The sequence below is a fragment of the Falco naumanni genome, chromosome 5, assembly GCF_017639655.2.
Source record: "Falco naumanni isolate bFalNau1 chromosome 5, bFalNau1.pat, whole genome shotgun sequence".
Lineage (NCBI taxonomy): Eukaryota > Metazoa > Chordata > Aves > Falconiformes > Falconidae > Falco > Falco naumanni.
Window position 1 is genome coordinate 76,432,762 of NC_054058.1, and position 13,632 is coordinate 76,446,393.

General features: G+C 39.9%; 1 protein-coding gene across 2 annotated transcripts in view; it reads right to left on the reverse strand.

Moving 5' to 3' along the window:
- RELN (reelin) overlaps nt 1–13,632 on the reverse strand; it is a 297,403-nt gene that overhangs the window by 126,882 nt on the left and 156,889 nt on the right. For both annotated transcript variants that reach the window (XM_040594080.1, XM_040594079.1), the window contains exons 9-10: nt 8,583–8,679; nt 5,156–5,396 (exon numbers count right to left, since the gene is read on the reverse strand). In XM_040594080.1, the coding sequence (XP_040450014.1) occupies nt 5,156–5,396; nt 8,583–8,679 (338 nt within the window). The remainder of the gene's footprint in view (nt 1–5,155; nt 5,397–8,582; nt 8,680–13,632) is intronic.

The window sequence follows — 13,632 nt, forward strand, 5'->3', positions numbered from 1 at the left end:
CTGGTCCTAAACCCAGCTTGCTCAGTGAGGATGGCACAGACCTTCCCCCCTTGCCCTATTCCATGCGGTGCCAGGCTGCATGCTTGTGATCAGCATCACACACAACCCCAGGTGTAGTCGCCAAGCCCTGCAGACCAAACACACCAAAGCTGACCAGGTGGGCTGCAACCTTCAGCCACCAAGGGAAGAGCGGCTGCAACTACTGTGAGACAGCAGTTCTGTAACTTGGTTCTTCTCAGAGGTGAGACGCGTCACTGGGTTAACACATCATGACCAAATACATCACCGCTCTAGTGTCTCTAACGATCTATACTGCTTTTTCCCAGATGTAGAAAAATTCCAGAGACAGGTGGTTTGACCTCAATGATATTTTTACATAATCAAAATACTGCAGAGACATGAACTATAAGACTGCTGAGGTCATCTCCCTTCTCAATCTCAGTTTTAAGCTTGCACATCCAATCTTGGACAGGGGCAATCAGAGAAAACTAAAAATTTGGCACATGTTGTACCTCAAGCCACCATAATTCCTGGTCAAATCTACAAGATACATGAAGTGTCCACTGAAAGATGAAATCACTTTTGTGTTCTATAGGAGCAGAGATCCCAGAAGCATTACTTTTCCCCCAATTAGTATGAAGTCTTGAGGTTCAGAGACCTTTAATAGCTCTCAGAGCACAACACTGCTTCATGCTTTTCAGCAGCCTCCACCACCAGTGCAATACCCTAACCATGTCCAGTTAGTTACCGGGCCGTGCCCATGCTCAGAGCTGTCACTGGAAATGCTGAAATGCAGTCAGGAATTTATCCTGTTCAACACCCTTCCACACAGTCCAACACAGATAAATACGTTCCAGTGGATCCAATTAATCTCCTAAGGGTTGCTTGGCCTTGCTAACAGCGTCTTTCTTGCCTTTTGCTGTCATCTTTGGAACCGAAATACACAAATTCAGTGGCTTATCTCTCAGCTTGCTTCCTATCTCAGCAGCCAGTTCCAGCTGCGTCTGCAACCAGCCATGTGCTCTCAAATGAGCAGCAACCGCTCCTGAACGCAATGAAATTCCTGGTCCGAGCTCAAGCAAACTGGGAGAGGAGGAGAAACCGCTTCCCAAGCTGGGCACAGGCAAGTTTGCACAAGTGCTTATTGAGAACACACTGTCCAAATCCACCAAACTGGAATGAATGCATCCGTTAATTACCATTAAGGCTTGCACTGTCCATTCCAGTGACTGAATCCATCACAGCATCGAACCCAGGACGCAGCAGTAGTTTTCATGGTAGGATTTTTCTTAATTTCAGCTGCCTTTTTAAATTACTAATCTAAGTAGCTATTAATCTGAGCAGTTTTACTAGCAAAACTCCCGGATTTGTAATGTTTGCTATTTATTTTAGTAGATCTCATGTACTACCAAAGTAAACTTTCTACAGAAAAGAATATACTTTCTTTGCAACTTGATAATCATCCAACAAGAGCACGTACCAGGTATAACAAGCAATTCTAAACCCCACCTCCTGAGCAACTACTGGAAAAGAACTTGCCAAACCACATCTATGTGAGTGACAGCAACATTCATTCTGAATTACCAGCAAACCATATCTTAATGCCTATCTTTACTAACAGAGTAACCTACTAGGACAACAAATCGTTTTTAATGAAAATTATCTTAAAAGGTTTGGGGTGGCTGAAAGGATGGGTGGGGTGGGCTGTTTTAACATGCTAGGATTAAGCCAGGAACCATCCTCTGGCCTTGACAGCAAATAACACAGCAGAGTTTGCATCCACCTAGGCAAACTCTCTCCTCCTAGAAGAGTGGCGTCATCCTTGCTGCCTACTGGAAACACTCTGTGGCCCATCCATGAGGGTACATCCCTTGAAGATAATGCCTAGGAGATTGCACAAGCCAAAGCCAAGCAGGGGGGTGTCATAACAACTAAGGCAAGACCACGGGCTCATGTTCACACCCTGGTTTGCTTCGCTCACTACTCATTCACAGAGCCTCCAAGGAGAAGGTTCCACCATCTGAGCAATGCCTGCTGGGGCAGTCCAGAAGTAAACACTTAGACAAAAAGTAAACACTTAAAGAAAGACTGTCTCTACTCTTTTTTTCTACCAGAAATAAGTATGTATTTTTCCTCTTCTTTCTGTTCTGCCTACCAGCTGGATGAGCTATCTCAGACTGGCACCAAACTTCCATCTGAGAAATATGCAATATCAACCATTTTAAGGGGTGAAAGGTGGTGAGCAACGAAGGATGAATACAGAAAATAACCCCAGTAAGTGGAAGAAATTTCAAAAGATCATTCTTCTTGTTTGTTTTTACTTTTCTTAATGTTTCATTCCCTCAGTCCAACTTAACTTTATGGCACAATTTAGGAAAAGAGTTGACCTACGGTTTTGTAAATACTAATCAAAACTGAGTTCGACATCAAGTAACATCCAGAAATGTGACTGTTTGTTGGCATGGTCAAGGAAACCCATAAGGAAATGCATTGAAGGAAGCCAGTGAAGAAGTTAACATAAACTTTGAGAAAGATTTTTAAGGCCAGTTGATCTAAAATACTAATTGGCAGAGGACAGGAGGATATGATTTGAAACTTGTATGGCATAAACAGGCTTGGATGGCAGAGATAAGGTCTCATCAGCTTGAAATGGAGTTTAGCATAGTGATAAGACTGTGAGTATGGGAACTTCTTTAAAAGCACACAGGTAAGAGTTACAAAAGATAGCACAGTATAACAATGACATTTGCTGATCCTTTAGTAAAAATATAAGTAAAAATTTAGAATAAAATTTAGAATGGATATGCAGGCTTTCTGAACATCAGGACTATTTAGCAAGTTTTAAGATGTCTGGGAAGCAAAAGGACTTGTAGGAAAAAGAGAACTAGAATTAGCTATCCCTGTAGCAATGTCAGGGTTTCTCCAACACTATTCTGTAGGCTGGTGCCTTTGGCTATGGTAGAGAAATCTCCTAAAAGCTTCCCCCAGTCTCTCTGAACCCTTTCAGCCTGAGAGCATTAACAATACTAGCAATAACAATATTGGGAATCCTGTGAATATGTACCAGTCATTGCTGCCATCGTTCTGCCGTTATGCTGGACAAGTTACCTGTCTGCTGTGAAATGCTGCTTGAAACAGAGGTGACTGGTGTAGTTCCATTTAAAATGTGATGGAATGTCATTAGCACATTGTACAAAGACTCTTACCTTTCTATTTATACAGAATGGTGTGTGACGAACTGAGATTAGAGCTATGTTAAATGTTTTAAAGAAAATATTAAAAGTTTTTGTAAAGTTTTATATAACATTCCAAACCTGAAAAGCAGAAAAATTGTCAAAAAAAAAAATGTGCTTGGTGTTATAATGCTACAACGGAGTCTATGCTGAATCTGATGTAAATCTTGACCCAATTTGTAGTTTTAACATGACATGTTCACATTGCAAAATCTGTTCAAATTATGTTTGGCAAGATTGTTCCTGAAAATCTGAGGAAAACTGGAGCAAAAACCTTAAAATGAAATTTGACTACAGGAGTGCTCTGGTTGCAATCTAGATACACTAAAAATGTTTGAAATAACTACAGAGTCCCATGAAGAATAAAAGCCCTGCATCACACACACACAGCCTTAATCCAGTGTGGCTGTACCACAGTCTTACACATTGCCTTAACCTGGTGTAAGTGGCTACACATAGTCAAATGTGTAGCTGGGAACAGACACTTGCACATTTCATTTGTCCCTAAAACAGAAGATGACCTTGGAGGAATGGAAGGTTGGTGAATCCTCACTTATGTCTCATGTAAGTTTTGATCTTGAACAGGATTTCTGTCTAGAAGCACTAAGTGATCTCTGAGTTTAGGTCCCTCGTCTTTCATGTAACCATAGTTGTGTACTGACACAAACTGGCTGAGTTTAACTAAACAAAACCCCAAGAAATCAACAACAACAGAGGTTTACTTGCTAAAGTTTAAATGTTGTTTATGCATGTTTCAGAAGGAGCAAGCAGTGTTTAGGCTTGGCTGGCTGAGAAGTAACTGTGCCTATGGCACCTTAATCCTTGCTTTGCTTTCACACCTTCACATGCCTGGGCTGGATTTTAAAATCTAGAGATAAGACTGACAAGAAAATAAAAGCAAACTGATCACAGAAAATTACTTCATTAAGTATACAGGATATTGTTTGATTCTAAAATCTCAATTTAAAATGTTATCATTGTAGTTTAAATGGTCTTACTGAAGTTAAAAAAAAAAAAGTTAATATGCAGGTACTGTCAGTAGCTTAGTGGAAGTATTTATTTCTAAAAAGATTAATCTGAGGTCATTCATATCAGGTTCTGTGGGAAAAGGATGAGGCCATAGCCAACCTCTACTGCCCTCAGTATTCGACATCTGTTTCCTATGCACCTGCCAAAACCACTACCAGCATCATAAATGAACCCCGACATCAAAACTGCCTTTTTTTGTGAATGAAAAATAAGATGAAAACAGAAAGTCATCTGCTCTTCAACTTCTGGCTGCTTGGAAACATAGAAAGCAAGAATCCAACTGATTTCCAGGCGTTGAACAATGCTGCATTTGAAGGAACTGTGCACAGAAATCTCGTAGGCGTCCTTAGAGTTTTTCACAAGGTTGTACAGTTTGATCTCACGTATCAAAACAAGATCTTACTGAAAAAGAGACTTTTAAGAAACAACCACTACTTGAATGCATGCTGCAGCAGAGATGTGGTATTTACAGTCAGAAAAAGTAGGAAACCATATTTTTTGTGATGGTTTGTGATGAAGCGTAGTGGTAGTCAAACACCACCAAAATAAATAAGCATGTAGATTTCAAAATACCCAGCGGAGAGACTTGAATTTGTTTCAAAAATATTGCACTGTTTTGCTAAAAGGAAGCTGTTTCCCAATTTCTGTTACATGATCTTTGACATGACAGTATAAACTTCATTTGGCTTTGGTCATGGCAGAGAAGTTGTATTGTTCTATAAAGCCCAGATGGGACACAGAAAAGGTAAAAACAAAGTAAAAAAAGAGACCAATTCTAGAAGCAGATGGAGTGGCCTAAATGCCTTTGTGTGTTCACAGTTTGGTTAGATGCTACTGTCTTCTTCTACATACAAGAGTAATAAAAACATTAAGCCATAGGAAATCAGACTAACCTTAACTGTGGCTCCAGGAAAGAAAAGCCAGTTGCCAGTATCCACAGGATCAAGATTATCTTCTAACACAACTTTTCTGTGAGCAGCATTAATGATCAGGATGTTGTCCAATGCCCAACAGGCTTCATACACATCACCAGCATGAACATAATCCTGTTTCCACTGAAAATGGATGTTCTCCCCCTTAGCATCTTCAGGAAGGTACAAGATGTGGATGATTGTGCTGACATTGGAAGGGGCACTGAAAAACAATGATATGGAATTAGAGCAAGTTTAACCCATAGCCAGCAACACTTTTCCCCCATTTGACACATTTACTAGGTGTGACGCAGTTGTGCTGATGTCCCTTGTATACTGATAAATCTTCTATGGGGAAGAAAATACCTGTCCCAAGGCAGAGTTCCATCGTGCCAGGCGGTGCACGTACAGCCTGAACAGCCAGCCTTGCTTTGAAGAAAGTGCAAGCTAAGGCACTAAATAACAGATTGGTGCAGATGTTTGGAGAGCAGCAAGAAAGAGTGGGGCAAACTCGATGCTGGTCACAGTTCCTAGGTGACTGGGCATTATCAGGGATTTTGCAGAAATTTAAGGAAGCACTCTGCAAAACCAGGTGTCCCAAAATGGGATTTTTGCATGAGCTTTCACCAAACAAAACTCCAAACTTCTGGTCCCTCAGTCCCTCATAGATTTGGATGGAGCAGAGTGCCTGGAGGGAAAACCTGGGAATTTTCTCTGACAAGTGTGTCTTTCCAATCCCACACCCCTGCTGTCAGGATAATTCGGTGGACGGGGAGGGTCAGGTTGCCTTTCCTTCCATGTTCTGCTTGAAGAGCAATACAGAGGAAACAACCCCTTTGTCCTCTCTCTTGCTGCTGAAAATGGGAAATGTGGGGAGGAGGGGCAGACCTGGAGTATTAATATAAGGCAATGGTCAGGACCTTGAGCTCTGTTTTGCAGAGCTGTCCTCTGAGCTGTGAAAGGACTGAGGTTCACCACAAGTGAATGTCTTCACATTGCTAATGGCAATGAAAGGATTGAAGTCGGTGTGCAAGGAAGGGATGCTGAGAATTATCATTTTTGTTTTATTAATTACCCAGCAAGGAATTAGCTACAGACAGACCTCAGGCTGCAGGGAGTTACAAAACTGGGGTTTGCAAGATGTCAGTTACTCAGCCTTGCCTCTGCCTGGGTAGCGATGCTTTGGTGGGTGAACATTTTGTCAGAGACAATCCAGAGCGTTCAGTGAAAAAAGGCACCGATAGCTTGCTTATGTAGCAGAGAATAGATGAACTTCTCTTTGTAAAGCAAAACATTAGAGTGTAGTGAAATATCGAAAAGCAATCTTATTTGTCCCATATTCACACCCAGAATCTGCCCGCAGAAATCACCCTGCACTTGCTAATTGTTATGTCTGTCACCCTCCACCGCAACACTGCTCTGAGACACTGTCCTCGCTTCTCCCTGAGCCCACGCAGTGCCCGCCTTCCTGAGACATCATTCCCTTCTCTCCCGGGATTCCACAGCCAAAATCCCACCAACACAACACAACACAACACAACACAACACAACACAACACAACACAACACAACACAACACAACACAACCAAAACACAACACAACACCTTCCCTTCACAGCTGCCCTACTGCCCCACTTCTCCCCAGTTCTACTGTTCCCTACAGCTTGGAACTACACGTAGTACAGTGAAAGCCACTGAAGCACATTCAAATAAATGCTGCCATTCATACGGACCACAGGAGAAACGAGCATCCTTTCATAATTCATCTTCTCCACTTTGCACGACATTGCTCTATTGACCTATTTTCTACTGCTAGATCCAGCAGTCAAAGTTAAAGCAACAGAGATCAAGCTGCATACCCATTAATTTTTTAAAAATTGGGTTTCAAGGGCTTGTGTTTGCACTATCAGAACTCTTGAGTTTCCTGGCTTGCAGAGCTATGAGGGTGACTAAATTGATGTTATGGACGGGGTCCATAATTTTGCATCAATGTGGGAAAAGGTATTGCGTGGCTACTCTGGGGCAACCCCAGGGGCTGCAGTAAAGTTACTCTTGCTTTACATTTTTCTGAGATCAGAATTAGCATCATTAGATTTACTAACATTTTTCATAATTTGTGCTTTTGTCGATGAAATTGTAATCCGACTCCCCCAAGGATGTATCCCCAGGTGGATGAGATACTGAAACCCACAGCCTTGCAGCTATAGTTTTGCTTACTCATTAGGATTTAAGTAGCCTTTTGCTCTGGGAATTGTCTCGGAGGGCTGAAAACAGGCTCAATCAAATTGCCTGTGTGGCACAGACACTAAGGTAATGCAGGAAGGTGGACTGAGACGCTATAAGGAATTTATACCAGAACAGCATTTTCATAAAATATTGGTTCTGCTCTCTTAGAAAAATCCAACTCTAACACTGTGCTTATTGCATATTGCAGTATCAACTGTGAAGGACTACAAGGATGTCACGAGGTTTATGCAGGGCAAAGATTAGAGAGGTGAAAGCCCACCTAGAACTCAGGCTGGCTGCTGCTGTAAAAGACAACAGAAAATGTTTTTACAAATACATTAGAAACAAAAGGAGGGCTTTATTGGATGCAGGGGAGAACACTGCCACAAAGGATGAGGAAAAGGCTGAGGTACCTAATGCTTTCTTTGCCTCAGTCTTGTATTTGTTATTAGGAAAATTTTCTTCACTGAAAGGGTGGTCAAGCACTGGAACAGGCTGCCCAGGGACATGGTTGTGTCACTATCCCTCGAAGTGCTTAAAAAATGCATAAATGCCATGCTTAGTGATGTGGTTTAGTGGTGGACTTGGCAGTCCTGGGTTAACGGTTGGACTTAAACTTAATTCCAACTTAATGATTCTATGATTCTATAAAAATACTTCAAAAATCCCCATTTGTAATCCTTTGCGCTTTCATGTAAACCAGTTTGTTTAAGAACAAGGCATAATTCACCATAACCTTGTTATTATGAGAGTGTTAGGAGCCAAGTGTTCATATCAAACTATAAACTATTTTTATTGAAAGTCTTATCCTTCCAAAGTAGAAACTTGTAGCACTATAAATTATGGCTCTTGCTGACATTAAAAGCAGTGCTTAGGTGCAAGTCATCAAGAATTTTGCTTTTTCAGGTACCTGAACCTGCTCGTTATTAAGAATCGCATTTTAACTCTGAAGTCATTCTCTTCCTTACCTCCCCACATAATCAATGAATGAAACTGTGATTTACCAAACCCAGTGGCAGTTCTGCAGTTAGCTTTAGTGACCATAATTTCATCTCTTATCTTTTAACATGTATGAACAAGTAAGAACTGAAAGGTTAACAATTAAAAAGGTTTTAAACCAGCCAGGTTTAGACACCACCTGCTCAGCCAGAATGCATGAACATGATTAAAAAGCTGTAACAAACCTAATTTTCTCCAGCTGAGTCCAATCTGCAGAACTGTTCTTACTGTAGGACACGGTGATGCTGGGATCTGAGTAACTAAAGCGACATGAACCCGATCCTGGAAAAAAAACCCAATAAAACGAGAAGCATTATGGCACAACGAAGCAATAAATGATACAGTTGCTGACCATGCCTTTGCCACATCACTTTTCCCAATTTTAAAGCACTTTGATAGATGACGAAATTTCCTGTGATCTGTTGCTGAAGGTAAACACAAAATAATGCATGCTTTATGAGTCAGAAATAAAGTAGAAATGATAAATCACACCAGTGCCATGTAATCTCCGCAAATTTCCCAGGGGAAGCAAAGTAAATTACTCAACACCCCTCACTGCAGGAAAAAAAAAACACCATATAATGTTTAAACAAAACCTTCTTATTAGAGAATAATCCACATAGCAGAACTCATAGTAAAAAACCTGTTTTTTGTATTACTATATAGAAAAAAAAAATAATTCCAGAAGTATGAATATAGTGATATGAAAATGTATACAGAATTACTTGAGCCACAAGCAAATGCACTTTAGGAATTAAAGTTACAGAATCAGTTATTTTAAGGATGCCTGAAGAGAATTAAATTAAGAAATCATCCAATATACTCACTAGAGCCTATAATTAATAATAAACATTTGATGCTGATCTGGGAATCTCAGAACACTTTACAAAAATGAACTAATTAAGCCTTATGGCACCCCTGCAAGGTAGGGTAATATATTTACTTTTGAGTTATAAAAGGGCGCCTTCTGGGTGTTGTCAGAAAAGATGAGCTTAACAATTGATACAGGGGACAGTCAAAACAACAAAAACGGGGATGAAAAATTCAACCTAGAAGACATGATAAACAACCTCAGTGGTAATTAAATACACTAAAAATACTATTTTTCTTCAGACAGCAGGTAATTCATCCATCTCAGAAAATTCAACACCCAGTGAAACAGACAAATCCTAACCCGTGCTCCAAAGGTCAAAATTTCTACTTCATAAGCATGCTGAAATGTAAGATTGAAAGCAGCAGACATGAGCTATCTCCCACATTTAAGAGAAGCAGCACTCAATTAGACAGCACCTCTGATGGCATCAGCTTTGCTCGCAGTAGGAGTACATCTCACGTGCGCTACGAGTCATATGTTATGTTTATGTGTGCTTCACATATGTTCAGTCACACTGAAAGCTGTGCATATACGCCTTTTTATATATGTATAAATGTACATGTATACACCCAGATGTGGAAACTGCTGACCCTCAAATACTATAATTTTCCAACTCGAGGTACTTATTTTTGTAATGAAATAAATGGCCTGATTAAAAAGGTGTTAACCACTTGTACAAGAGAACAGCTTACACATTTTAATGGGAACATATGTCATTAAGTACACTGCTTGCAGCCCCAGCTCCCCTGAGGCAGTTCGCATTTGCAGCTCTCAGCTCTACAGAACTGCTTTTCCACTCCGAGATGCACATCACATACCTCTGCAGGAGGAAAACTGCCCCAAAACATGGGACGAAATCCCATCTCTATAACTTTGCCTGATACATCAACTAGCATCCTGGAAATGACCCACAAAGTTGCTTTCTTGTACCTTTTACTAATGTTAAATTGTAAACAGAGGAACAGACACTTCAGACCCACCACAGCTGCATGTGGTACGTTCAGCTGGTCTGAAACGTATTCTTGCTGTAACGAGGCACAGAATAATTAATATTGCAAAGGCAGCAGGACTTTGAATTACCAACCATGTACCCAGAATGACTACAAAGCAACCGTCTCATATTTTACTGACAAGGCATTTTATTTCTATCATATTAAAACCCAACGATGTCAGGAAAAGCCTTTGCGTTTCATATTTGCCCATCTGCTGAGATGGTCTACTTTACTGAGTGACATCTGCTGCCGGCTCCTACTTCTGTGGCATTTAGGAGTTCCAACCCTTAATCACGCTCGTTCATTTTGTTTCAGGGGAATTCAATTAAAAAACCAGTGAACTTCGGCCAGTTTAACCACTTTGGCTGGCCAGAGGCTGGGAGGCAAACCAGCAACACACTGAGTTTTCTGTTAGACAAAAATTAAAGGAACATAAACAGTAAAAATAACCAGCAATATACACTTTATAACACATGCTGCTTCAGTTAGTGTTACAGTCAACTTTTGGTACAGCACTCTTAAACAAAGCCAAGTCCAAATCAGCTGCTAAAAAAGGGGAGAAGGCCATATTTACTGCCCATACTGCAAAGACGATATGAAATGAGTGTTCCCTGTCAGTACAATCCATACGAAAAATGTTGTCTGTTAAATCTGAACACTCTCCAACCATGCAATGAAGATCAAAGTTACTGCTTAAAAGAAATGGGGCCACTGAAAAAGGGCTTTGCAAGGCAGGTGTGGTATTTCACTTGTGCCACTGGAAAGAGAGCAATGGAGACCATGAAAAGAGGGGAGACAAGTGTTGCTTATTCTTATTATTTTAATAAGCAGGGCAGGCTGTATTAAGATTAAAATTACTTTGGGAAAGTCCTCAAGGTCAATGTAAGTAGCAGTTACTGGCTGTGGTGACAAATGTGTTTTTATCAGTGTTTAAACAATTTATGTTCTTGACTCAAAATCATAAAATAGCAAGATTGTTTTTCATGTAAGTATCTAATTCTGCAAAACTCAAGCTGACAATGAAAAAAAAAAGAATGAAATTAATACATTTGAAAAAATCATCACCAAGGTTCAGGCATTATTCTTTGACATTTGAACCATTTTTTAAAATATATAAGAAATGTATGTATCTGGTGCTTGCCAGATATTGCCGATATATATATCTTGCCAATATATATATTGCCAGATATTGCCAATATTGCCAATATATATAATATATGTAACCAATATTTGTCCCAGTTTACACTAAGAATTTCTTCCCAAGAGAAGGGTGAAAGACGAACATACAACTGCACTCCAGGACAGGTTTTACTGAGACAGTCTTGCAAGCCACTGGCTTTCAATATAATTTTCAACATTATTACTTAATACTATTACTCCATATTACTATTATTACAGTAATCCTAAACTAGGATTATTTAAAAAAGAAATCTGCCATTTGGATGTTCGCTACTACCTAGACCAGCAGAGCTATACTCTGACTTTGTGAACAAATGGATGATCAAAATTCAAGTAGTAACACAGCAGGAGCTGAGGGCAAATTCAGCCTGGGAAGGGAGGTGTCCTTCACACCGCGTCCAGAGATGGCAATAAACAATTTGTCAGCTCCAAGCAGAGAAGCAGGGGCAGGGTGTCACACTGTAAATCCTCATACCCTTCCGTCCTCCAAAGAAAAAGTTGTATATAAAACCTTTTGAATAAGATTAGAATAGGCTTGTTTTAAATCAGGAATGCCCAGGTTTTGAATTAGCCGTGAAATGCAGGTAATAAAACACTCACAATGATTACCATAAAGAAAGCTACATTATGAAGTTACTGCGTTAGAGAAAAAAGCAGTTTCTTTCTTAAGCTGAGTATGTCACAGCAAACCTGATGCCTTGGTGAGGTTATTGCTAGCAAAATCTAAGAGTTAGGATTATACCTTCAATATTAAGAGCTTGCATGTGTAATTATCTGGCACACGACCAAACCACCCCCCAACCAATATTAGCTGGAGTTTTTCTTTATGTATGTATAGGCAAGCTTGTCCTTGGGTTTCAGGAACAAAGTATTTTTCTCCTTTGGAGTTACTTTACTATTTTTGACAGGCTTCTAGCTGAAATTCACAGACTTCTAAAACTTCTGGAAAAAAGCTAAAGCAGAGACAACCTTCACGGATTTAATTTTAAATGACACATTTGAAGCTCAGACAACAATTTTTTCTGTTATCAAAAATGGTGAGCACTTTCTGTTATAAACCCCAGCTATTTTCATATACCGAATATTCTGAAACGTTTATTTGCCTTGTGCTTTACATACTTGGATTTTGCCCCAAGCCACATTTCAATAAAATAAAATTTGCTTGAAGTTGAATCCAGACACCAGTGCTAAAAGGGCAAGGTTTTGACTGGGAGAACATGGAAATGCTAAACAGCTACTGACCGTCACTTCGTTGATTCTACCTAAGCTAACCAGGAAAGAATAGAAAAGGGAAACAGAAGTAGGCTTCTCAATAGCTTTGCTGCTGGTTTCAGAGGATTGGTAACCCATAGCCAGGACCTGACTAGCACTGACTACCTGCAGTATGTCCAGTTGAGATCATCATGAGTTTTCTGCCTTTTTTTTCCTGAGTCTTGTTAAGCTGATTTTGGATGCCTCCAGTGTTATCTAAAGTACTAGTGAATATTTTACATACCTTATTTTTTAAAGTATCACGTAGGTAGACATACTAAGAGCACAGTATTTCAGGAGAGATGTTATGAAGGCACTTCATAACAGGTATTTGTATCCAGGTACTCAGTTATTTGTATCGAGGCTGACACAATGGCAGGCAAAATTAATTCTCAGTATGGCTTTGCCTCCAACTGTGTCAGATTTACAGAAACCCGAGTCACATGGCTGTTGGTCCCTAAGATTTCTTAACAACATTGATTAGAAGCTGGTGTTTTGCTGAGATAAACTGGGTGCCATCTGCAAGGGAAGCAATATTTTGCTTCTTATAGACTGTGACGTCCTCTGCCTCTTGACAACCTCTTGATAGCTCCTGTGAGTGCTTCTGTGGATAAGCAGATGAGATATCTAACGCTGGCTTTAAGGAGAATGAGTCTAATGTGGAACATTACAAGAAAAATTCACACAAAAATTTGTAGAATGGTTTGAATTGTGTCCTGTCTGCAGCCTGAAAAACAAAAGGCAGCTGAAAAGAATCATGTTTATCTAATGCTAGAAGATTACTTTTGCTCATTTTGTTAATGTGTTGAATAATGATTAGTGTTTGCTAAGAATTATGATTTTCTGATGCCACTTGAATTAGGACAAACTGATTAGTATAAATTACTAGTGGTCAGATTTGGCTGGCTTGCTAACAGTTTTTTCCAAATTAATGAACCG